The sequence below is a fragment of the Schistocerca piceifrons genome, chromosome 4, assembly GCF_021461385.2.
Source record: "Schistocerca piceifrons isolate TAMUIC-IGC-003096 chromosome 4, iqSchPice1.1, whole genome shotgun sequence".
In the NCBI taxonomy this organism is placed as follows: domain Eukaryota; kingdom Metazoa; phylum Arthropoda; class Insecta; order Orthoptera; family Acrididae; genus Schistocerca; species Schistocerca piceifrons.
Window position 1 is genome coordinate 633032265 of NC_060141.1, and position 26427 is coordinate 633058691.

The following is a 26427-nucleotide window of genomic DNA, read 5'->3' on the forward strand; positions in this document are numbered from 1 at the left end:
CAAGTCTATGAAGTTACAGCCTTGCTTGTCACAGAATCTTCACAGTCCATGTTTCAAGCCCTCCACTTTTCTCAGAACCAGGGGTCCACAATTTCTTCTGAGGACAAAGCTGCTGACTGAGAGCTTCTTGAAACTCTTTGAGCAAGGTTGGTATTCTCAACCTCCTCTCCCATCTGCTGGAATGATCCATGTATGACCTCAGAGCCCAGACAGCAGGCATCATTAGTCCCACAGTCTCCAGTTGATTATGCCCTGTTCCCTTGATGACTGCCACAATAACCTCTTTAACATACTGACTGAGGCTCCCAGAAATGTAAACTGAGTGCACAGGTGCATTCGTTCCCTTCCTATGCTGTCATTTTCCTAATGCCACCATTATTCACCATACATTTGAACTGCCAACAATTAACAGGTCCCAGCCTTTTGTGTTTGCCTCCCCTTGACAGGAGACTCAGCATGTTTTCCAACTGGTGCCGTGAGTCCCATTGACTCAGTTTTGGTTTCATTGGAAGCCAGTGTATGGAACTTGCTGGTTACACATATGGGTGTAACATTCTGAGTTCTCCCTCATCGATGTCTCTACTGTAGGAGATGCTTAGACCTACTACTGACATGTCACTCACAGACAAGTGGATGAGTAGCAAAAGACTGTATTTCCTGTACAGGAGACACAGAAGAAGATAGCACTTGAGGTGCCTTTGGTACCTCTAACATACCCACTTGCAGCAGGGTCCAACCAGCTAACAGAAGTTAGGGAGATTTCCAGCTGCTTACTAACTGCAGCTGACTCATCATGTTTGAGAACAGTATACACAGTGGGCTTAATTGTGCTTGCTGCAATATTTTACAGAACAGTAAATAACTTTAAACTAAGCTTGCTGATTATTTTTTAATTTATATGATTGATATGCTAGAAGTATTACCAGTAGCCTTTTAAAACTGAAGTGTTTAACATAAGAGAGGAGGTGCACCTACACTATGTGAACAAAAGCATGGCTGAAAATGACTTACAAGTTCCTGGCACCATCCATCAGTAATGCTCGAATTCAATACGGTGTTGACCCAACCTTAGCCTTGATGACAGCTTCCACTCTCTCAGATATATGTTGAATCAGGTGCTGGAAAGTTTCTTGGGGAATGGCAGCCCATTCTTCATGGAGTGCCGCACTGAGGAGAGGTATCGATGTCAGTTTGTGAGGCCTGGCACAAAGTGGCATTCCAAAACATCCCAAAGGTTTTCTATGGGATTCACGTCAGGACTCTGTGTAGTCCAGTCCATTACAGGGATATTACTGTCATGTAACCACTCCGCCACAGGCCGTGCATTATGAACAGGTGCTCGATCATGTTGAAAGATGCAGCCGTCTTCCCCAAATTGCTCTTCAACAGTGGGAAGCAATAAGATGCTTAAATCATCAATGTAGGGCTGTGCTGTGATAGTGCCACACAAAACAACAAGGAGTGCAAGCCCCCTCCATGAAAAACTGACCACACCATAACACCACCACCTCCGAATTTTACTGTTGACACTACACATGCTGGCAGATGACGTTCATCGGGCGTTCGCCATACCCACACCCTGCCATCGGATTGCCACATTGTGTACCATGATTCTTCACTCCACTGTTCAATTGTCCAATGTTTACGCTCTTTACACCAATTAAGGCATCATTTGGCATTTACCAGCGTGATATGTGGCTTATGAGCAGCCGTTTGACCATGAAATCCAAGTTTTCTCACCTCCCACCTAACTGTCATAGTAGTTGCAGTCAATCCTGATGCAGTTTGGAATTCCTGTGTGGTGGTCTTGAGAGATGTCTGCCTATTACACATTACGACCCTCTTCAACTGTCAGCAGTCTCTGTCAGTCAACAGATGAGGTCGGCCCATACACTTTTGTGCTGTATGTGTCCCTTCACGTTTCCACTTCACTATCACATCAGAAACAGTGGATCTAGGGATGTTTAGGTGTGTGTAAATCTCATGTGCAGATGTATGACACCAGTGACACCCAATCACCTGACCACATTCAAAGTCTGTGAGTTCCGTGGAGCACCCCATTCAGCTCTCTCACAATGTCTAATGACATAATGAGGTTGCTGATATGGAGTACCTGGCAGTAGGTGGCACCACACTACACATAATGTTTTTGGTGGTGTCTGGATACTTTTGATCACATAGTGTACATTTAAGAGAATGGTGGTTGAAAATTCCCTCTGGACATCGAGGTTTAGACTTTCCATGATTTTCACTTAAGGTAAATACCAGGATGGTCCCTAAGAATAAGCATAGCTGATTCCCTTCCCAAATATGATTTTGTGCTCTGTCTCTAATGACCTCATTGACAATGAGAAGTTAAACCCCAATCTTCCTTCCAAGAAGCCAAAAAGAGATATCTAAAACAACAGAAAAGCTTGGTACATAATTTACTGTATCTTTGAAACATTTTTCCAGTTATGATCACTAACAAATTTGACAACAGCATCAATTTATGATAAGTGCAGACAATATACGAGGGTGGTTTGATAACTCTGGCAAATTTCCATGAAAGAATGGAACATTTTTGTTACTCCTTCTTAGTTGGCAAGCTTGATTATTTCAAGGATCACATAAAGAATTTCAACAAGGTACAATGTCCAGTTTATTGTTGACAACCATCTCAATTGGCCAGTGTGTCGAATGTGATTGCAAATGGAGAAAATCAAGCTCTGTCCTGTTATTAAAAATTTTCATTTGAGGGATTGGCCTGCCACACAAACCAAAACAGAATTATATATTTACATAGGCTCTGAACCATCACTGAAGACCATTCGCTTTTGGATTAATGAATTTAAATGTGGTTGGACAAGCATCACAGATGAAGCATGCTCTGGCTGTCGATTTGAGGCCACCACAAAGGACACCATTGACAAAATCCATGATATGGTAATAAAACCTCATGAGATTGCTGAGACTGTAGGCATCTCAACTGAGTGAGAGCATATGTCCTACATGAAGAACTGGCTATGAAGAAGCTGTTTGAAAGTGGGTGCTGCGATTTCTCACAGTTGACCAAAATCGCATTTGGCACAACATCTCAACACAATGCCTGGCAATGATTAAATGCAATTCACAAGACTTTTTGTGCAAATTTGTGACTGTTGATGAAACTTGGATAAATCATTGCACACCAGAGTCAAAACAGCAGTCAAAATAATGGGCAAAGGCTGGTGTAAGTGCACCAAAGGGGGCAAAAACCTACCATTTTGTTAGCTGGTAAGGTGATGACCAGTGTATTTGGGGATTCCCAACGAATAATCCTCATACATTTGTTGGAAAAAGGCAGAACCATAGCTGGATATGATAATGTTTCGTTGTTGGATCATTTGAAACTTACATTGGCTGAAAAAAAGACTAAGTTTGGCAAGCTAAAAAGTGCTCTTTCCCCAGGATGATGTACCATCCCACAAACCAGCAATAACGATGGTGAAAGTACATGAATTGGGCTTTGAACTGGTTCCTCATAAACCCTATTCAACAGACTTAGTCCCAAGTGACTTCTTCCCGTTCCCTAACTTGAAACTTTGGCTTATTGGGAAGAAATTTTCATCAATGAGAAACAGATAGTTACAGTCAATAAGTATTTTGTAGGATATGACAGAACCTGTTTTTCTATAGGTTGAAAGGTCTGCAGGATTGCTGGACCAAGTGCGTATCCGTCAAAGGAGAACATGTCAAGAAGTAATGTGAGTTGTTTACGAAACAAGCATTTTTTCTTGCTTTTTGATCAGAGTTATCAAACTACCGTCTTACACTCCAGTTAAAAGAGGAAACTAATGTTCCATGATATGTTACTTAATTACAGTCACTGTAAATCATAAATGCTGATTTAGTTTGAAACAGGTTACACACAACTCTCCTAGCTTAAGAAAATCCTTGAAAATATATGTTTACAAACGTCCAAAATTTTTCAAAAAATACATTTTCCATTTACATAATGAGATTAGGGAATGATTGGTTTCAAACAGTGGTACTGTAGCCAAAAGTTTCTAAAAAAGCACAAACTAAGTTTCAAATTGTAGATACAGTGGGGACTATGGCACAAGTTCTATGGCACAAGTTCTTCATGGCAATCCCAAATGTTCAAAAAACCACAAGATATCACAATAAATATGAGTATTGACACAGTCAGTGAAAGGTTGTGTGAAAATCACACAAACAGTAAGATGTTAAAATCAAGAATTTCAAATTATTGTACAGGTCTTGTGAGAGTGGGATCACAATTTAGTTTCCACATAAATGGATTTGAAAATCAACGTGAAGCTTGGGGTATTGGCTGAAAAGTGCAAAATGTGATTGTGTTAGCCAGAAGAAATTTTCAATGGCAGGAAAACAATTAATTGAGAGAACAGTTTGTGTGAAAGTACCACTAGAAAATAATGGAAATGGCAGGAAAATGCAAAAATCTGAAAATATAACAACAGATTTTACTATATATGTAACATTGTTATATTTATACCACTGACCAGATACTAAAAGCGCACTGTAAAATTTAATACGAGAAAATGATGAGTACATAACAATGTCCTCAAAATTACTAAGTCACTGTATTCAGTGCTAGCCGGCCGGTGTGGCCATGCGGTTCTAGGCGCTTCAGTCTGGAACCGCGTGACTGCTACGGTCGCAGGTTCGAATCCTTCCTTGGGCATGGATGTGTGTGATGTCCTTAGGTTAGTTAGGTTTAAGTAGTTCTAAGTTCTAGGGGACTGATGACCACAGATGTTAAGTCCCATAGTGCTCAGAGCCATTTTTTTGTATTCAGTGCTGTATTCTAACAAAAATAGTTGGGGGAGGGGGGGTCATCTGTAGAAGACCTCCTATAGAAGAGCTCTGAAGCATCCTTCTTAAATAGCTTTCTCTGCTTCCTTCATGCAAGCATCAGGCATTTCCTTCAATTGTTTAATGGCTTTTATTTACCTCATAATTGCCCTGTCATGAGCAAATATTAGCACTGTCCTTTTCGAGGTACTGTAAGAAGATACCGTCAAATGGGGTGATTTCAAAGTTTTGTTGTTATTTTGATTGTAATTTTCATATATACTGGTAGATTAAATTGATTGTTATGGAAGTGGTAGGGTATAAGTGTAACTAATAAAATATCACAGAACCAGAAAGTGTATGTGTAGGTATATTTATCTGAGGCAGTTAAATAAAGTGTGCGAAGTCACCCCATGGATTGGGGCAATTTCAGACACATGTGTTTTTTTAAATCTCTGTCCAAAGTTACAGTATATAGAGGGCAAATTCGGACAGTTACAGCCTTTTTAAAAAATTGTACATGCTTTTTATTTGATTTTGGTGACATTTTACACATTTTAAGGTAGCCCTTTGTTACGAATAAATGATATTGAATGATATAATGAATTTTATATATTACAGATAAGTTCTGGACAAGCTCATTTAATATTTTTGCTTAAGCAAACAGAAAGATCTTCTGACTGTTGCTTGAGGAATAAATGCACCCATTCTTCTCCTGGCAAATTATTACGAAATTTCTTCTCTTTTTGGCCAGATTTATCAAGGTAGCCTTTAACCAAATATCCAATTTAGTGAAGGGAAATCTCAAATGTGCAGCCCTCAAGATACCTTGCTTCAACATTTCTTCTTCTTCTTCTTCTTCTTCTTCCTTCTTCTTCTTCTTTGTTTAGCACTTGCTGTCCTCCCATTTTTCTTCAGATGTGCTTTCTGCACTTTATTTTGTAGGGTTGATTTAGGTATACCGTACAAATCTCACACTTTTCTGTACGATAATTTACCACTCTGAATATCACAAACAGCTTTATCTAAAAGTTCCGGGTCATAATTACACCGTACTGTAGCACCTCTCCTGCTCTTATAAGTTCTTGGCATTGTCCAAAATCACCCCACACAGTACACAGTTTTACAAAAACCGTCATTATTTTATAACCTTGCACAAGAAACTCGGCAAACATGCTGAAACAATAACTTCCCGCTTGGCGTAACAATATAAAGTTTCCACTTTACGATAATGCATGGATTTTTAACACTGAGACTGTTCGTCAATTATTCACCTAGGGAAACAATTGACGCAAAATAAAAGTTGTGGGAAATGATAAATGTAATCTTGTGCTTAAAATAACAGACGCACGGACATTAAAATAAGTAACTCTTTGTTTCTATGCAGTAGCAAAGAGCAAATAAGCTATACTGTCCGAATTCGCCCCGGTGTCCAAAATCACCCTGTTTGATGGTACTAATCTCTTCAACAACATCAGAAAGTAGTGCAATGTTGTGCATGAACTCAGGCCCTTCATTAGTGTTTTCTGCAATACCTTGAACTCTTCCCTTGCATTTGATTTTCTAGTCACACCATTGGGACATCTTTAATATCAGAATTCAAATCCTGGTACGACTTCCATGTGGCTTGCTCTGCTCTAAAGCTTGAGGCTACCCAATACACCAAAAATACTTTAAACATACCGGTATTCTTAAGTTCTGCACCTAACTTTTTTGCAACAGCAGACAGCTCAAGTTGATTCTCGAAAACTGAGAGTACAATGCATACAAATAGTTAAAAAAAGTTGATATCAAGATTGGCACTGGGAACCCCTTCCATTGCATTAGCAATCCCTAATTCAATTTGGTGGCATGAACAGTGGCATTTGAATAGTCTGTTGTACTTATTTGTAAGTTGTTTTAAAAACCCAGAATTCTGACATAACATTATGGTAGCCCCATCACTACATGCTTCCAACAGATTGTCATCACTATTAAAACTAATTGTGAAGCACTGGATGTACACTCATCAGTAATTACAGAGATCTCAGAATTCTTGGATGTTATGGATAAACAGAGCTTCTTCCTCATGGTATCTGCAATGCGGTCTATGATGATGGCCCAATTTAAGTTAACTAAGCCATGTTTTGCCCATGTTGAGACCATTTTAAATTTGCAAATCTACAAGCATGTGGAAGTTTGTTAATTTTTGATACAAAATAGTCTGTGTAAAACACTTCCCTCATACTTTCAAAAATGACTTTCTGCTGTTCAACTACAAGGTTTTCTAGAACACTGTCTTGTCTTTTTTTATTCCTTTTCTGCATTCAGTTAAATGGGCTTCAGAATTCCTATGTTTAAGAATCTTTTTCCTCAGTGATGTGAACTGAGCTTGTTTACTTCAACAAACTGGACTGACCAAGATACACTCCATTTTTTAGAAATATAATATGGTTTACTGTTCTGGACATCTTTACACACTGAGCACCTCAATTTACCTTTCCTTTACATGGCTTAAATTCTCTGCATTTACAGGAAAACCATTCATAGTTTTTTTTTTGGGGGGGGGGGGGGGGGCGCTCCAAATAACAAGAAATTACTTCATATGACTGGCTTTTATCTTCAGCAATGCTTTTTCCAGTGTTAGTATTCATATTTATATGTAGATGGGCTATTATAAGTTTCGTGTTCTATCGAACTATGAGGACCATTTTTCAGTACATGAAATCCTGGAACTAGATTTATAGAACTCATTTATTATACTGTGTTTCATACTGAAAAATGACACTTTTCAATTACAGGCACAATTTATACACCTATAACTTTAAAATGTAATATGCCACGCTTCAAAGTAGCAAAGTAATATGTAGAACTGTAGAAGTGAATAGAACTGTTCCACAAAGCCTATAACTTCATTGAGAAGAAAACTGAACTGCAATATCCATACTGACTGTGCCATGACTAACAATTAAAGCTGTTAGCACTTGGGCAGCAAATGCACAAACAAGAGGCACAACAGCAACTAATGTATAATACACAAATCTATTGTTTGTGCATAATAAAAATAATAGTAATAATAATAATAATAATAATAATAATAATAATAATAATAATAATATCATTCATAGCAGAGGGTTAATTGAAAAGGCCACATTCAATATTGTTGTTGCATCACTGAAGAATACAATATCAGCATAAGCAAGTAGAAATGTTTTTATTTTGCTAATGTCTCATCTTACAGCTTAGGTTTCATACAGAAGTCAATACTGGTTGCGTAATTAAAGAACGCAACATCAGCATGAGGAAGAAGAGAGTTAAGTGTTGTCAGATATAATTTTAAAGGAATGTGTTACATGGTGTGAGTATGTAAAGTGACAAAGCTGGGTGGCATAAGTTCATGCCTGACAGTTACAGTTGGCTGGCGCACAAGCTTTGCGGACTTACCACAACTAGCAACGTAATGTGATTTTGTAAATACAGCTCTGTAGATGACTATTGTTCTCACCTGTGGCTCTTATCATTTTGCAGTTGAAAGCTAGCAACAGCATTGTGAGCTGTCAAAAATCTTAACACACTGTGTCATCTACAGCTCAGCATATGCCTGACCCCACATGCCTCATGTTCATGTATGGGGGAAATATTTTATCCTACTGGTATGAAAACCTACAGGCATTCCTGGAATCATCCAGTGAAACTGTAATACTGCAACCGTGACAGTTACTGTCATTCAACTACAAAAGCCTGCTGTAGGTACACCATTGGAAGCGAAAGCTCTGCAGGTTTGGATGACCACTGACATCACCCTCTGTAATATTTATCTACATCCTGACAAGAAAATAATGCATCTCACAATGATCAACTTGATGAGCAACTTCCTCCACCCACTGTCCTGCTTGAAGATATCAACCTGCAGACTCACTGTGGAGAAGCGTCAAGCAGTCTAGAAGAAATTCTCAGCAACTTCTTTCTGATTTTGGCTCAAATGGCTCTGAGCACTATGGGACTTAACATCTATGGTCATCAGTCCTTTCTGATTTTGACATGTGTTATATCTATGATGGAACCCCTACCCACTTTAGGCAGCTCATAGCATGTCCTCAGACCTGACCTTGCAAAATTGCTCTTCCAGCTTTGTCACCTCAATACAATGGTCCATACCCAATGATCTCTGCAACTATACTCACTTTCCAGATGCCCTGTCACTTCCATGTGACCTTTCATCAGGACAGCCATCAATGAGGAACTTTGGAGGGTGAACTGGCAGGCTGATGCCCTCGATGCCAACTTTTCAGCCTCCCTATTAGGAACCAACACAATGTTTTCAGAGTGTCTCTGTCATCATCCATGCAGCAGAAATAACAGTTCCTCTTTCCATGGGCCCATGCCACTAGGAGTCAGTGTCACAATGGCATGAAGAAATTGCAGTGACAATCTGGGATCAACATGGTGCTCTTCAATGATCAACATGTATTGACTGTGATCAAAGAGTCATTTTTTAATTACGATAAGGAAGAAAGAATGCAGGGAATGCTATGTCTCCTCTTCAAGAATGCATGCATCTTTCTGGTGCTCTTCAGTGATATAGGTGACATGCTTCAACGATCACCCTTGTAGCGACTGTGGTCAAGGGCTCATTTTCTAATTACCTTGATGAAGAAAGAATACTGGGAATGTCACCACTTTGGGAATGCATGCATTTTTCTTGCAAGTGTGGGCCAAAGTGAGAGGTTCTCTTGGTCTAGGCCACCATCAGTCAATGATTACACCTGGTCTTGTAGTGGTAGTATATACCACTCATCTATTCTTGTCAAACACTTTGGGTTAGTGTTTGTGTCTACTTCTTAGCCTCCCACCTTCCAAGCACATTAACAATAAGCAGGGGATGCCTGCCTATATTTTATTTTAAACTACCCTGATCTGTCCAGTAAGTCATTTAATTACTGAAAAAAGTTTGGAGCCCTCATTCATCTTGTCCTGTGACATGGTCCCAGACCCCGACTTGATTCATAACCAACTGATTCACCACCTGAATATGGATCATAAATGCTGCTTGCTCAAGATTTTCAGTCGTATCAGCTTGTAAGTGATCTCTCTCATAATAGTAGACAGTACCAATGTCCCAGTCCCTAAACCAGGCAGCAATCCAATTTCCTTAGACAACTGTAGACCAACCAGTCTCAGAGACATGCTATACAAACTTAACTGTGCTGTATACTTGAATCAGGCCTTTTAGTCACGATTCATTGCAGCTTGTGGGAGAAGTAGGAACATCTCTTGGTGCCACATAGGTTCGGGAGAATTGCATCCTTCAGTGGTCTTGTAACTATCAATGGATTTGTGGACTTTGTGAGCAAATTAGCTACTCTCATACTTTATACTGATGACTTTTTCCATTTTGTACACCTTTCAGTCTGTGGCCTTAGCTGAATGCCAACTGCAGACAGCCTTTCTGTGGACACTGTAACACAACTTTCAGTGGTTTCTGTCAAAACACCAGTCATGCATTTTTGTCAACACACCATGGTCCATCAATGTTCAGAAGTCTACTTAAGGATAAAATGTGCCATCAGATAGACACAGTCCCTCTTTTTCTCCCTTTTTGACAATAAAATCATATGCGGCCACCATTTCTTCCAGTACAAAACAAGCTGCTTGAGGAATATTAATGCTTTCTGCTTGTTTTCTCTTGGAGCATTAATCAGACTGCCCTCCTTTGCTTCTATGGGGCAGTGATATTATTGGTGCCAGATACCAGGCATATGGTTTGCAGCACCATCAACTTTGAAATCCTTAGGTTAAGTTCATCGTTGTAGGGTAAGGTTAGTCGCTAGTGTTTTTCATACAAGTATGACTGACACTCATCTGGTGGAAACCAGGTCCTACTTAGCAATCTGAATTAGATTCTTTTCCCCTCTGAGAAATTTGCCCCCTTCCCTCCTCCCAACAATCAAATCAGGGCAGGCTTTCCAAGTACTCACATTTTGATTGCTGTTATCCCTTTCACAGAAAAAAATCCTTCCCATATAGCTTGATCCGTGGGGACAGCATATCTACAGTGATGAGAAGCCCCTTTCCCAGTATCTGAGGGTCTCACCAAGGCATTCACAGACAGGCACTATCCCCCCAAATCTAGTCTGCAACCAGGTCTCCCATGCCATTTCCTCTCACACCCCCAATCCTCCCATCACCCCCAGAATCAGCTACGGAGGAGTGCCCCCTTTATCAATCAGTGCTTTGCTGTACTGGAATAACTGAACCACAATGTTCACCAGTGCTTTGATTACCTATCATTATGCCCTGAAATGAGGGACATACTACCAAATATCCTTTGCACCAATCCTAAAGTGGTGTTCCACCACCCACACAACTTCAACAACATCCTAGTCCATCCCTATGCCACTTCCAATCCCAACCCCTTGACATGGGGATCACATCCCTGTGGAAGATCCAGGTGCAAGACTTGCCAAATCCACCCACCCAGCACTTCCTAATATATTCCTTTTGCAGGCTTATACTACACCATCAGAGGTTGCACCAGCTGTGAAAGCAGCTACCATATACCAGCTCTGTTGCAATGACTGCACTGTTTTTTTTATATTTGTATTACTACCAAACAGTTGTCCACCAGGATGAATGGCCACTGCCAAACTGTGGTAAAGAACAAAGTAGACTACCCTGTGGCACAACATGTAACTGAACATAACACACTTGATTTCAATGGCTGCTTCACCCCCCGCACCATCTAGATACTTCCCTCCACCACTAGCTTTTCTGAATTGTGCAGATGAGAGTTACCCTTGTAACACATGTACTACCCTCTGCCAATGTACTTGCCTGTCTTTCCCCTTCCCCGTTCCTTTCTGGCTTCCTGTTTCCCCATCCTTCTTCCCCACCTCCCTGCCCCACAGATCCCCCACACTGAACTTGTTGGCAGTCTAGTCCCTGCACATTCCACCAGGCAGCACCCTTCTCTCCCTTCAACCTTACCCCATAATCCCTCCCCCTTCCATGTGCCATCCAGATTGCTGCTCCATTCAATGTGACAGCTGCATTTCGTTCTGAGCTGCCGGAGATGGTGGCCATATTTGCGTGAAGTATGCTTGCTTATATAATTGAATGTGAGTATGTTTCCTTTTCTGACAAAAGGCTTTGACCAAAAACTAATGTGTAAGTATCTTTTCATTGTACCTGTCTGCAATTTAATGTGTCACCATTACAGTAAGTAGCAATCTGTCTTTTCTTAATATTGTTGATATTCCAACCTGGGGTTCCCATTGTTTGATTTTATCTAATGGCTTTTCTTCCATCCCACAAACCTGTGATGTTCCCTTTGCTATTATTCTCTACAGCATTACTCTTCTCAGTATCTGTTCTTTCTCTTCTTTTCCATGTGCATTCACTGCCTTCCAAACCACATACAATTATACTGTATCAATAATCTCGTCCATACATGACACATGTTATGTGACCACGCGGAATGTTGATGCAGCTTCAATAGCCCAAATTCTTCCCACCAATAATTGTATCTAATCCTATTGCTCCTACTTCCTCCCTCAAGCTCAAGTATTTTACCATTTTACTTTCCACATCCATCCATGCCACACAAACCTGTGATTCTCGACGGAACTGATCCCCTTTCCCCCCTCTCTTTCCTTATCCCAACACATGCAGACCCTCATAACTCATCCATTCCTTTTCTCCCACATTTCTGTACATTTTTAATGTATTTGTGCATAGTTTTCAACATGTTTTTGCATTGCTGTGTGTGTTTTTGAGTGCCTTATGTATTTTTTATTCATCTTTTCTCTTATCCAGCTCCCTTCACAGCCTTCTAGAACCTTCATTTGACCATTTATGCGTCATTCCTATTTCCTCTATGACATCCCTGCCACAATGGATCCCTATTCCATCTTTCTGCACCAGTTCTGAAAAGTATCCATTTCACTGGTTAAAACCCAGTCCCACACCATTTCTTAAATGCGGCATGAGCCCTGAAATTCCCTCCAGTGGCCTAACCATAAAATTCCTTTCTCTGGGCCCCACTCCTCCTTTCACTATGACCTTCACCTTATTGGAGTCTCCAGTACCTGGTGCTCACAAACCCTGTACTCAAAATCACATATTCATGCCACAGGCATCTCAGATCCACCTCTCCTCCCTCCACAACATATTGTTACTGTGCAATCACTGCTACATACATCACATCTCTCAATCTGAATCCCTTGCACTCCAGAAACTGAGAAACATTCCAGACACCACCTCCATAAGTTATCTAATCTGCTGACATCCTGCTGCTACCACAGGGCACCACTATCCAATCCACATAGTTCCTCCTTGTCAACCCCTCATAGCAACCATACCATACTTAGCTGACCTTCCAAACTTGCCCCATCCTCCAAGACTCCCTACCAACACTCCACCAAACCCACATCTGAAACATTCCTGTAACACTATTATTAACTTTTCCACCAAAACCCTCAGCCCCAAAGATATTTCAGTCCTTTTCCTACATCCATCTTGGCCTGTGAAAGACCTACTATCCTTCTCCCAATCCCTGCAATGGAAACACTTCTTCACCACCAATCCCTCCAGCCAAAGCCAATGTAGTCCCCAACACTAAACTCTGTCTCTACCAGTTCATACTACCATCCAATGGTGATTCTCCCCTCCCCCCTGGTCACCTTTGAGGAATTCCTTAAATCCAACTTGGCCTCACTATCTTTCCCCACATCACTTCATCAGAACACCACCCTCTCAGCAGAAGAAAGAATAGCCATACACAACCTCAATACTAAGCCCAATCTAGTAATCCTGCCTCCAGCCTACAGTTCCACCAACGTTGTTATGAATCACAGCTATTACCTGGCAGAAGGTCTCCACCAATTATCTGACTCCTCCACCCATAAACACTGCTATGGTGACCCCATCCAAGAAGTCCAACACAACCTCCAATCCCTGGTTAAAGCTTTAGACTCTTCTCAGAACCTCTCACCTGAATCCATTTCGCTACTCACTGCTATACACACCACACACCAGTCTTCTACAGGCTCCCCAAAATCCACAAACTCAACAATCCTGGACGCCGCATTGTGGCTAGTTATTGTGCCCTCAGTGAAAGAATTTCAGCCCTCATTGACCAACACCTCCAACCAATTGTTTGTAATCTAGTGTCCCACCTCAAAGGTACCAACCACTTCCTTCACCAACTGTCCACCATCCCCATGACTTCACGTTCTGGATCCCTACATGTCACTGTTGATGCTATCTCCCTCATACCCATGATCTTACTGCTACTGAACATTATGCTTCAGACTCAAAACCCACTTCCTCATTCTCTTACATCTTACTAACTTTATACTCACTCACAACTACTTCTCATTTGAAGGGACAGTATACAAAGAAATCTACAGCACAGCCATGGGCACCTGCATGGCACCCTCCTCTGCCATCCTGTTTATGGGGCATCTACAGGAGACCTTCCTAGCCTCCCAATACGCCAAAAGCCTAATCTGGTTGAGGTTCATTGGTGATATCTTCATGATCTGGACTCAGAGCCAAGACACACTATCCTTCACAACTTCAACACATTCTCTCCCATCTGCTCCACATCATCCTCTCAACCCAGAGCACCATCTTGCTGGACATTGACCTCCTCCTCTCTGATGGCTCCATCCACACCTCTGTCCCACATTAAAGACACCAACAGTACCTGCATTTAAACAGCTGTCATCCCTTTCACACCAAAAAATTCCTTCCATGCAGTCTGGCCACCCGGAGATACTGTATCTGCAGTGACAAGAACTCCCTTGCCCCGTATGCTGATGGTCACATCAAGGGCTTCATAGACAGGCACTATCCCCTAAACCCAGTCCACAGACTGATCTTCTATACCATTTCCCCTCACACCCCCAATCCTCCCACGACTCCCAAGAGCCAGCTACAAAGGAGTGCCCCTTCGTCACTCAGTACCACCCTAGACTGGAGCAACTGAACCATATCCTTCACCAGGGCCTTGATTATCTATCATTATGCCCTGAAATGAGGGACATCCTACCCAAGATCCTTCATAGCACTTCTAAAGATGTGTTTTGTTGCTCGTCAGCAACATTCTAGTCCTTCTCTACGCCACTCCAAATCCTAATCCCTTGCCACAGGGGTCATGTCCCTGTGGAAGATTCAGGTACAAGACTTGCCCAATTCCCCCCCAGCACTTTCTAACATTCTTGTCGCAGAGGTTGGGCCACTGTGGAAGCAGCTATGCCATATACCAGCTCTGCTGCAATCATTGCACAGCTTTTTATATTGGTATGATTACCAACCAGCTGTCCACCGGGATGAATGGCCACTGCCAAACTGTGGCCAAGGGCACATGCAGCTGAACATAACATGCTTGATTTCAGTGGCTGCTTCACTACCTGAGCCATCTGGATTCTCCCCTCCACCACCAGTTTTTCTGAACTGTGTAGGTGGAAGTTATCCTTACAACACATTCTTTGCTCCTGAAATTATCCTGGTCCTCAACCTATGGTAACCTACTGTCTCCAAACATTCTGCCCAACAGTTTTACAACCCCCCCCCCCCCCCCCCAACCTTCTGTCCTATCACTTCATCCCTATTCTCATCTCCCACCCTCTTTGTATGGACCCTCTGCCTATGCACCCACTGACCTGCCCCTTTCCCTTTCCTTTTTTGCTCCCCAATTGCCCAAAACCTTCCCCACCTCCCTGCCCCACAGCTACATCATAATGCATCTGTTGGCAATCTAGTCCCTGCATGCTCTGGCAGGCAGCACTCTTCTCTCCCCCCACCCCTCCCATACCCTCTTGTCCCTTCTCCTTCCCTGTGCCCTCTAGATTGTTGCTTCCATTCTGCAAGACAGCTGCATTCCAGTCTGAGCTGTCAGATATGGTGCTCATGTATGCATGACATTTGCTTGCTTGTCTAAATGAATGTGTGTATGTGTCACCTTTTCTGATGGCTTTGGCTGAACACTAATGTGTAAGTTTCTTTTTATCATGTCTGTCTGCAACTTAACATGTCATTTTTATGACAGTAGCTATCTATATTTTCCTTATATTGTTGCTATTCAAATGTCCTTAATTCATTGCCCTTATCTTTCCCAATATACCTTCCTCTTAATGCTCCAGGAATGCCAAGGTGCCAAAATCACTTATACTGATGTATCTATAGACACAGAAAAATGGGATATACTTTCAAGCATGTTGAAGGCTATGAGCACCTTCTTTTACCAGAGGCCTGTAGTGTCTTCATGGCAGAACTATTACCTCTCGCTAATACTTTGACACTTTCATTTGTATTACATCACTTGTCACTGCTCACACTGCACAGCAAAACATACAACACTAAAAAGCACTGCACTACACACACACAAACACATGCATGCACACACATGCATGTGCACGCACGCACACACACACACACACACACACACACACACACACACACACTTGGCTGGGATCAGGATGTTGATGATACTTGTACCATTCTATTGAATCCTTCGTATTGTCCACTTCACCCATCTGAAAAATCTGTCAGCACCTCGCCACAGTGAATGAAATGTTGAGGTCAAGAAAGTGGAAAAAAAGGTTAGAGTTGTTGATTGCAGAACCTGAGCATAGGATGTTATAGTAAAAATTGTTACTCTATGGCAGTTTACTGTGAAGTGACAGTTGTTTATTATTAAATAATGTTATGCCCTTTTTATAGATGACCATTCCTCTTCAACTGAACTGCCTACTGAGCTAGTCATTATCACAGTATCTATGGCCTCAAGGAACTTCAAGCATGTCTCTTCATTCCTTAGTATTTCTGTATCCTTCTTTGCACATTGATTCTTCTTATCTAGTCTATTAACTTCAGCTTACTCTTCATCATTATTAAATTGAGATATGAGTCTTTGAAAAGATTACTCCATAAGATTTTAGTAGAAAAATGCTACTTTACCATTGAAGGATCATGGAAGACAGTTTTACACTTTGAACAACAGACAGATGTAAACTATTAATTTATAAACTGTTAATATATAAGAAATACTGCAGTGTTACATATACTTTTATTGGATGCACTTGCATATCAATCTATAATGAACAACTTTCTGAAAACAATGTAAAAGATCATTTGTAAGTCATTATATTCTCCTGTACAGCAGACCTAATGATCTGTATACTGTATGTAATGAGATTATTAAATCACGTTTCACATATATTTGCTCCTGTGTATGCCTTACAGTCCAACATCTGATTTCAGAATCTCTGCCTGACCATGATGTAAACTAACTTTAATATTGCTGCATCTCCTGGCCTTTTCCAGGTATACATCCTCCTCTTGTGATTCCTGAACACTGTATTCACTCTTACTAGCTGAAACTTATTGCAATACTCAATTATTCATTCCCCTCTCTCATTTGTACTATGAAGCCCATCTTCTCCCGTAATCCTTTCTTCTACTCCTTCCCCCACAGCTGCATTCCAATGACTATTAGATTTTCATCTCCCTTTATTTATTGAATTACCCATTCAATATCCTCATATACTTTCTCTATCTCTTCAGCTTCTGCTTGCAACATTTGTTTGTTGGTGTTGGTTTGCTGTCAGTTCTGGCGAGAATGACCATATCACTGAACTGTTCACAGTAACTTGAAGTGAAGTCATATTTACCTGTGCTAATATGCCTCAAAGGGCAAGAATCTACACAGGTAACCCAAACAAACATGCTATGCCATATATCTCTGAGTTGCATTCATGCAAATGAGCTGCAACTCATAAAGATGCACAGGAGTGCCTCACACAGAGAGCACCCCACAGTGCCTCTGAGAGCTACAACACTGAGAATCACTTCTTGGGTTTGGCAAAATCAACATGTAGTTTTTTCCTCAAGGTCACATACTTTATTTATGAAAAGATACAGTCATGTGAGCAACAAAATTTACAGTTTCACACACAATGTCCTTTAAACTATACCTTTAATCTGTTTGCTGTTCAAATTCAGGATTGCAGAACTTCTCTTGAAACATGGCTTCAGCATTATTAGCTTGCAATGTTTTTGTCTTTGGATCATAGCCAATACTCTATATGCTGCCTTCTGATTCAGTTACATAGTTTTTATTTTACCATCACCTTAGTGGTGGTTAGTACAGGTTCTGGTCCAATAAAGGGAGCCATCGTGCCTGTCCCCACCAGTCTCTCTGCTTGTTCATTGCCACTAATTCCTGAGTGACTGGGGACCCAAGGCAGATTTATCCCATTGCTTCACCCTAGTCTCTCAAGGGCTTCATGACATTCTGCAATGAACTTCAATCTCACTGCAAGGGCTGCGATAGAGATTTCAGACCTGCTTGGCTGTCCGAATAAATGCAGGTACTATGATCCATGCCTTGCCATAGTCTCCTCTGCACACACTCTTATACTGAATATTTCCACCTGAAACAATGTGGCCAATTTTCCCAGAGAGACCTGGCTCTACCCTTTTTACTCCAGCCCCAGCACCTCCATCTGTTTTAAATACCAATAAACCAAATTATGTCTTCTGAATGGTGTCATGGTTCATTCTTCCACTGCTTCCTTCTTCCAATTGTTCCCATTGAAAGGTTTATTGGAGCAGCCGGCAACTCCCTGATCATTCTTATATTTACCACATTGCCTGTATCAGTGTGGGGTTCAGGATATACTAAGGGTATTCAGTTATTTCCAGTTTTTAGCTTTTATGCCCCTGCCACTGCCTCCATTTCAACCACAGGTGTAATGGTGGCATGTCCAGCTTGGTCTGCATCCAAGCAGTGACTGTGCTGCTAATTCTGCCTGTTATGGCAAAGCAGGCCAGTCTCTGCACCTTGCCAAGCTCCTTAGTAACCACCTTCTGTTGTACTTTGTACCACCATATTGTAACCCCATAAATTACCTTAGGTATTATTATGGTGCTTTATATCCAGTACAAGCTCTTGGGACCTAGACACCAGTTTTTTTCCAAAGGCTCTTTTGGTACTCATAAGAGTACCTTTTGCCTTGTAACACATATTCTTTATGTGAGGGGTCCATGATAATTTCCCACCCAGGGGTAACCCCTATAAGCTTCATTACCCCCTCTAAAGGCAGACTTTTGTCAAAAAGCTTAAGATTACAGTACATACTGGTTATGCTTTCCTATAAATGGTACTACAAGTCTTCTTGGGGCTGACCCTTAGATGCTGTTTTCAACACCAGTTTTTCACAATGCACAGTGCACATTCTGCCCTTGTTCTAAACATACTGGCAAGTTTTCCAAGTATTACTATGGCCAAATCACATGTGTATCCTTGGCAAAAATAGCCTCCAGTGTCTAACTCTTCAATGAATTCATTCACCACTTAGGTCTATAGTAGCAGGGACAAAACCCCTCCTTGTGGATACCTCCTGGTGTTATTTATCACCTTTTTCTTGTTCATTGTGGTGGCTTCTACCTATCTTCTACTTAGCATGGTATTAATCAACCTGCATACCATGGTGCTCTTCTGCAGCTCTAACAATGGATTTGAAGGTTGTATTTGTGGTGGCTCTTCTGCTGCATTTATATCTGGTCCTAGCAGCAGCTGGGCAAAGCAAGCATGCCACCATTGCCCACAGCCAGTGCCTCACACAGCAAATATGATTATGTCAAGCCATTGGCAGAGGGGCCTCATCCACCTGCATCTTCTCTGCTATGCGCAAATGTTCTTGAGTCAGGCCAGCTCTGTGCTGGTGTACATTCAATTGCCAGTGATAAAATTCGGTACTTGGATTGTTAATATTTGTGTTAATGTTTCTCTAACGTTGTCATTATTTGGTGTGCACTTGTCAGCCAACAAAATTTGTGTGTGTGTAGTAGTTGTCAATAAAGAATACAGATACAGCAAGTTTTCCAATAAGGTAGTTCATTCTGTGTGTGTCTTTCGTGAGTGGAATGGATGCGGCATTGGTTCTATTGCTACAACAATAGCAGCAACTGCTTGGGCAAAATCAGCAGCAGTTGGGACTTGTTTCATTGATCATTTACAAATTTGCTGCTTACATGCCAGTCCACCCCTCCCCTCCCAGATTTTCCACCAATCCAATAAATGGAGGAATATTGGGACAGATATGTGTGACATCTGCGGCAGCATTTCAGGTAGAGGATCCATCATTTCAAAAAGCTTTTTTGTTGCCATAAATTGTCCCTGAAATGTTTCATGCCTGACTTGCTTAGTGATTATTATCTTAAAAAACTCACATGGTGGTTTCGGTTGGAGTTCCACCAGAGGCAAAAGAAACTAAGTCAGTCCCATCAAGCGTGGGCAGCCAGCCTCTGTGGGCTCAACAGGAAGCATAAATTTGTGTGTACTCACTGTCAGCACTCCTATGCTGAGTCTCTGATTTGTGATGTCATTGTTGGTTCTGTCCTGGATAGAGAGGTTTGTCAGGAGGTGTTATGTTTAGAAGATCCAACAGTTGAGGAGGTTTGGCTATTGCTAAGACTTTCAAGGTGCCACAAGCTACTTCTGACCTATTTGAGGATGTCATCCACTTTGCAATCAGTGTGCTCATTGGTACATTGATGGCCTTCCCTAAAGCCCTCACTTTTTTTTCCTAATTCATTCAAGTTGCAATTGAATGTTGCTGCTTTCTGCTGTGGTTTCCCATCATGTCCTGACTGTTTCCACGTAGAATGCTGCACGCTGTCTGCAAAGGCACACCAGGTGTGCCACTTGCTTTAAATGAGGCCATGTTAGTGAAGTGCTGTTCTACATGATTTACCAGGTTGTGATGCATGTTGGTTTACAAGTAGTGGAACCTCAATTAATCTCTTCTCCCTAATGAGTACATTATTCAGTTTTTCTAATGTCTTTAAATGAAAGATGGGGGACAGACTGACAGAGGAATGAATCTTCTCTTGCAGTTGCTTGTTGCAGTAGAGCTGGAAAGATATGTCTTGACGTGGTGACTTGAATGGTTGAAACGTTCCCACCGCTCACGGGATTTTTGTGGTGACCTCTATACCCACCCAGAAAGGCAGACAAACTTTTGGTAAACCTATCAGTATAATGAGTACAATCTGTCCATCATCAACTGGTTTGCCCATGTTCTGTAGTTTCTTGGCTATAGCTAGAATATGAGTTACATAATTCTGAACATTTTCTTCTAATTTGAATAATGCATCATCCAACAGAACATCCCAGTGATTCACCCACCTACCAATATTCTCATCAGCAAGCAAGTTTTCCAAGATACCTGAAGTCCCTTTTTGCTTTGTTGTGTTTTCCATGCTTGTGTACACAGATTTATCCACATGCAAAAGAATAATTGTCCACACATCTGTACTGTTCTCTGTATTTGTAGCAGCACTTGCTTCCATGGCTTATTCATACAGTTTCTCATGCATTAGAATTAATTTCATTCCAAACTTCTGTGCACTGTAATCATACTTGCTCTTAAGTTTATCCACCACTGGAGTAGTGGTCTTCATCAAACATAAATCTGAAGCCAGTACCCAAAACACAAATTCACAGGCCAACTCCTTCTATTCCATTGATGAATTTCTCAGTAGAACCAACTGATTTTTAGGGAAACATTCCACGTGGCAAAAATATATCTAAAAACAAAGATGCTGTAACTTACCAAATGAAAGCATTGGTATGTTGATAGAGACAAAAACAAACACAAACACACACACAAATTTCAAGCTTTTGCAACCCACGGCTGCATCATCAGGAAACAGGGAAGGAGAGGGAAAGACAAAATGATGTGGGTTTTAAGGGAGAGGGTAAGGAGTCATTCCAATCCCGGGAGTGGAAAGACTTAACTTCGTGGGAAAAAAGGACAGGTATACACTCGCACACACACACACACATCCATCCGCACATGTACAGACACAAGCAGACATATCTTGAAAAGGTGTTGGTTAAAGCTGAGCTATGTTGATCCTGTGGTGAACTTAGGTTGGTAAACAACAAAGGTTAGGTGGTTGTGTTGCCTACAAAACACGTTCAAGGGTGGAGAAATTCGGGAAAATTTCGAAAAAACTGCGTGTAAATGTATTAAAAAGAGTGGTTTTGTGGTGGCGGATTATGAGAATCAGGCTAAAAATTGTCTGACAAAGAAATAATGATGTTAAAACCTGTGGGAAGCGGCTAAAAAATGATCAGTGATGTGGGAAAAACGGAAATGGAAATATAGCGTAAGTTGTTAGAACTAGCCAAAATGGTTGTTGAAAGTAGTGTTGAAAGTGGAAAAAAATTTTTGGTTATGGTTTGGAAGTAAGTTGCGTATTATTGAGTATATATATGCAGGATGAAATTGTATGGTATATTACGGTGAAAAGGAGAAGGTGAATACAAAGTGAAACTACTTGCACAAACAAAAAGAGAAAGTAAGCTGATAGAAAAGATTTCAAAATGCAATAGTGACAATAACAAACGTAATTGTTGGGTTCAAATTAATGATATGAGTATAATAGAGGGAAACATTCCACATGGGAAAAATATATCTAAAAACAAAGATGCTGTAACTTACCAAATGAAAGCGTTGGTATTGGATTCCAATCCCAGGAGTGGAAAGACTTACCTTCTGGGGAAAAAGGGGCAGGTATACACTCGCGCACACACACACACACATATCCATCCGCACATATGCAGACACAAGCAGACATGACATGATACTTTCTGGGACTGGATCAGACTCTGAATGTGGCTCTCCAGCAGGGATATGACTTCCTCAAATCCTGCCCTGAAATGAGATCCATCCTTCATGAAATCCTCCCCACTCCACCAAGAGTGTCTTTCCGCCGTCCACCTAACCTCAGTAACCTCTTGTTTCATCCCTATAAAATCCCCAAACCACCTTCCCTACCCTCTGGCTCCTACCCTTGTAACCACCCCAGGTGTAAAACCTGTCCCATGCACCCTCCCACCACCACCTACTCCAGTCCTGTAACCCGGAAGGTGTACACGATTAAAGGCAGAGCCACGTGTGAAAGCACCCACGTGATTTACCAACTGACCTGCCTACACTGTGAAGCTTTCTATGTGGGAATGACCAGCAACAAACTGTCCATTCGCATGAATGGACACAGGCAGATAGTGTTTGTTGGTAATGAGGATCACTCTGTGGCTAAACATGCCTTGGTGCATGGCCAGCAAATCTTGGCACAGTGTTACACCGTCCAGGTTACCTGGATACTTCCCACTGACACCAACCTATCACAACTCTGGAGATGGGAACTTGCCCTTCAATATATCCTCTCTTCCCATTATCCACCCAGCCTCAACCTCCACTAATTTCAAGTTGCCGCCACTCATACCTCACCTGTCATTCAACAACATCTTTGCCTCTGTATTTCCGCCTTGACTGACATCTCTGCCCCAACTCTTTGCCTTTACATATGTCTGCTTGTGTCTGTATATGTGCAGATGGACGTGTGTGTGTGTGTGTGTGAGTGTATACCTGTCCTTTTTCCCCCTAAGGTAAGTCTTGCTGTTCCCAGGGACTGGAATGACTCCTTACCCTCTCCCTTAAAATCCACATCCTTTCGTCTTTCCTTCTCCTTCCCTCTTTCCTGATGAAGCAACCGTGGGTTGCGAATGCTTGAAATTGGTGTGTGTGTTTGTTATTGTCTCTATCAACATACCAACGCTTTCGTTTGGTGGTAAGTTACAGCATCTTATATATATACATATATATCAGTAACGTGTTCATTGTAAATAAGTGTGTGTGTGTGTGTGTGTGTGTGTGTGTGTGTGTGTGTGTGTGTCAGGACAATCTTAACTTCTGCACCATGTCAATGCAGTAATGTGTTCATTGTAAATAAGTATAGTAGTAGTTCTATTACATGTTTATTACCTTATAAATAAATAAAACTTTTTTTATTTTAAATTCAGTGCATTAGTGTTTTTAAAATGATTCTTTCATATAGCGTTCATTAAAAAAAATGATGGTCATTCCACTTGGGACCTGTGAAGGTACATTAGCTTATTTGTTTCAGTTGTAAATATTTGTCATGTATTATTGTTTTTCTGACATGTTCTACATCCTGGAGGACCTCCTCACTACGGGTCAATTGGAATGAAAGTAAATTTAATCTAATCGAAAATGGCAGCTAATGCACTGACACACTGTACTGGCATCATTAGCACAGCACAGTATGTTAAAAGTGTGACTGCTGTGCTATAGTAACTGTTTATAATTCACATTCGGATCTTATGAGGTGACAACTGGTTTATATGACCACATATGTGTTGTAATATTCTGTTGACGACATCTCATTCAGACATGTCAGTTATTTAATGGCTCACTTCACTTTTGCATTTGATTATAGCCAAAATGCCAAAATTGCAATAGTGCAAAATAAATGAATTACAAATAACTTAGTGGCAAATAGTGGTAGTTTTATTCAAAAAGTAAAAAAATGTATCTGTGGTCAATAATTATAACATGAGGACATATGGTTGTATAAGTTGTAACTACTGTTCGTTTCTGTTCTCTTCCAGGTGTAGTATCATGGGGTATTGGTTGTGCACGACCAAACATGCCTGGTGTCTTCAGCAGAGTGACCGAATTCTTGAATTGGATACGCCGCAATACAAGAGATGCTTACTACTGTTCAAGAAATTAACACCATTCAAGATAATGGCAAAGCAACATTTCTCTTGATTGGCAATAGAAGATGTTCAACATCTCCGTTTTACATTAAATATCACATTAATCTCCTACAATATTAAATGTGACATCTAAGTATTTGTTTGTTCATTTTGTGATTTTGTAGGTACAAAATTGATGTTCATAAGACTCTATAACTGACCACACAGTGAAATGCAGCAGAATTATCTCCTTAAATACAGATTTGTGGTCTTTCAACTGCACTGTCAAAGAGTGAAACATGTACAACTTGCATTTATATATATATATATATATGTTACTGCCTTTATAATCTTATGTACATGACTGTAACTCAAACCTCTCCCCACCACCATGTACACACACTTTTTTGAAATGGGAATGGATTCAACTAACACAATCATCGCAGCAGCAGTTTTTGTACTAATTCAATTCTTCATGCCATTAGAACAGCATTTTCTGGACTATCAGATTTTGTTTTCAGTGACAGTAAAAGTGAGTTGTCATTTTCAACCATCAGTCACTACTGTGATAGAAACTCATTAATTCCCTAATGGATTTCCCAATAAAATACAATCTGGTAGCAAGTAATCAATACACATGAATAGTGTGTTGGGGAAATCACATTATGAAATATCCCACAGCTGTCTTAAGAGGTTGCTGTGAAGATTATCTAATCAGTAAGTTTGCTGTTATCAATATGTATGAATGAAGCAATACATTTTGTGTTGTCCTCAAAGCAGTTCAAAGAATAAAACTTTCAGGATACATTATTTCAAAATACATTTAGGGTAAGATGAAGAAAAACTCTGTTTCCATAACTCACAGGTGTCTGGTGTGGTGTTCAAAGCATACCTTCCCACGTCTTCATCAGTCCCCCCCCCATATACTTCAAGTCTGTATCCCTATAAAAATATTAGTTTTCTTGTAACAGCAGCACACATCTAAAATCTGTAATCTCGTATTACAAAATCTGAAGCAGTATGTATTATTTTCAGATGTGATATTACTCAAAATTCTCAATGAATTTCTCAAAGAACTAGAGAACATCTGAATCTACATTTTTTCACATCAAATACCTGAAGATTTGATGTTCTGTTCAGATCTTATTTTGAATCAGCCATGTATCTGTATTACACATCACAAAATCTCTTTAATCCACCTTCTTGCATGAAAAATGACTAGCCACTGGTCAATATAATACAATGGATTGGTTTTTCTAGTTTCCCTTGGAAAAGCTTTACTAAAAACACATGGCACTTAACAAGCAAGCAAAGATCATATTTGTGTCTTCTTTTTTTTCTAGCTGCAGTCAAATATATTTAGCACAATTCTATGCAGCCTAACATTTCTGGATCACTTTCCATTCAGCTCCACATCCAAGTGTGAGTGGTCCTGGATGAATGTTAGATTTTGATTTTACTTAGGAGCAGAAAAGGGGTAACTGGAAGGGCAAGTAAGGAAATTACCCATTCCACACTTTCTTCATGTTTCCCCACAATCACATTATCACTTACAATCAGCTGTTAGAAATTACAAGCCTTTAAACAAACAGTAAGCCTGTATTTGCTTCAACAATCCAACAGTGCTGTAGCAGACTAGATGTTGTAACTCCACTGTTCAAGCTTTCTGTTTTTATTTAGATATTTTTGTGAGAAGTATACTGTATACTGCAAGAAAACTGTATATCATCTGTCAGTTTGTGGAGAAGTTTCAACTTTGATTAAATGTAACATTTAAGCATTCATTAACTCCGCATGTCAGTTGTAACCCCAGTTCAACATTTAAAACATGGGCAGCCTGGTCAGTTTTCCGCCATAAGTTGATGAATCGTGGTGAGGAGAAATAAAAGGGAGAAAAGCTAGTGAACAGTATTTAGATGTGTGATGCATGATGAGGGACAAAATATAAAATAGTTGAGACTTTCTGGTGGATTAAAACTGTCTGCTGGACATAGACTCAATCCCCGAACCTTCACCTTTTGCAGACAGTACTCTACTGACTGAACTACCCAAGCATGACTCATGACTCA

At 40.7% G+C, this 26427-nt stretch overlaps 1 protein-coding gene across 1 annotated transcript in view; it reads left to right on the top strand.

The window, feature by feature from the left end:
* The window catches only part of LOC124796348 (transmembrane protease serine 11G-like), a 288019-nt gene extending 263562 nt beyond the window's left edge, over positions 1-24457 (top strand). Inside the window, exon 5 of the mRNA XM_047260491.1 lies at positions 24269-24457. Coding sequence (XP_047116447.1) covers positions 24269-24393 — 125 coding nt within the window. The 3' untranslated portion in view covers positions 24394-24457. The remainder of the gene's footprint in view (positions 1-24268) is intronic.
* Positions 24458-26427: the final 1970 nt, after the last annotated feature.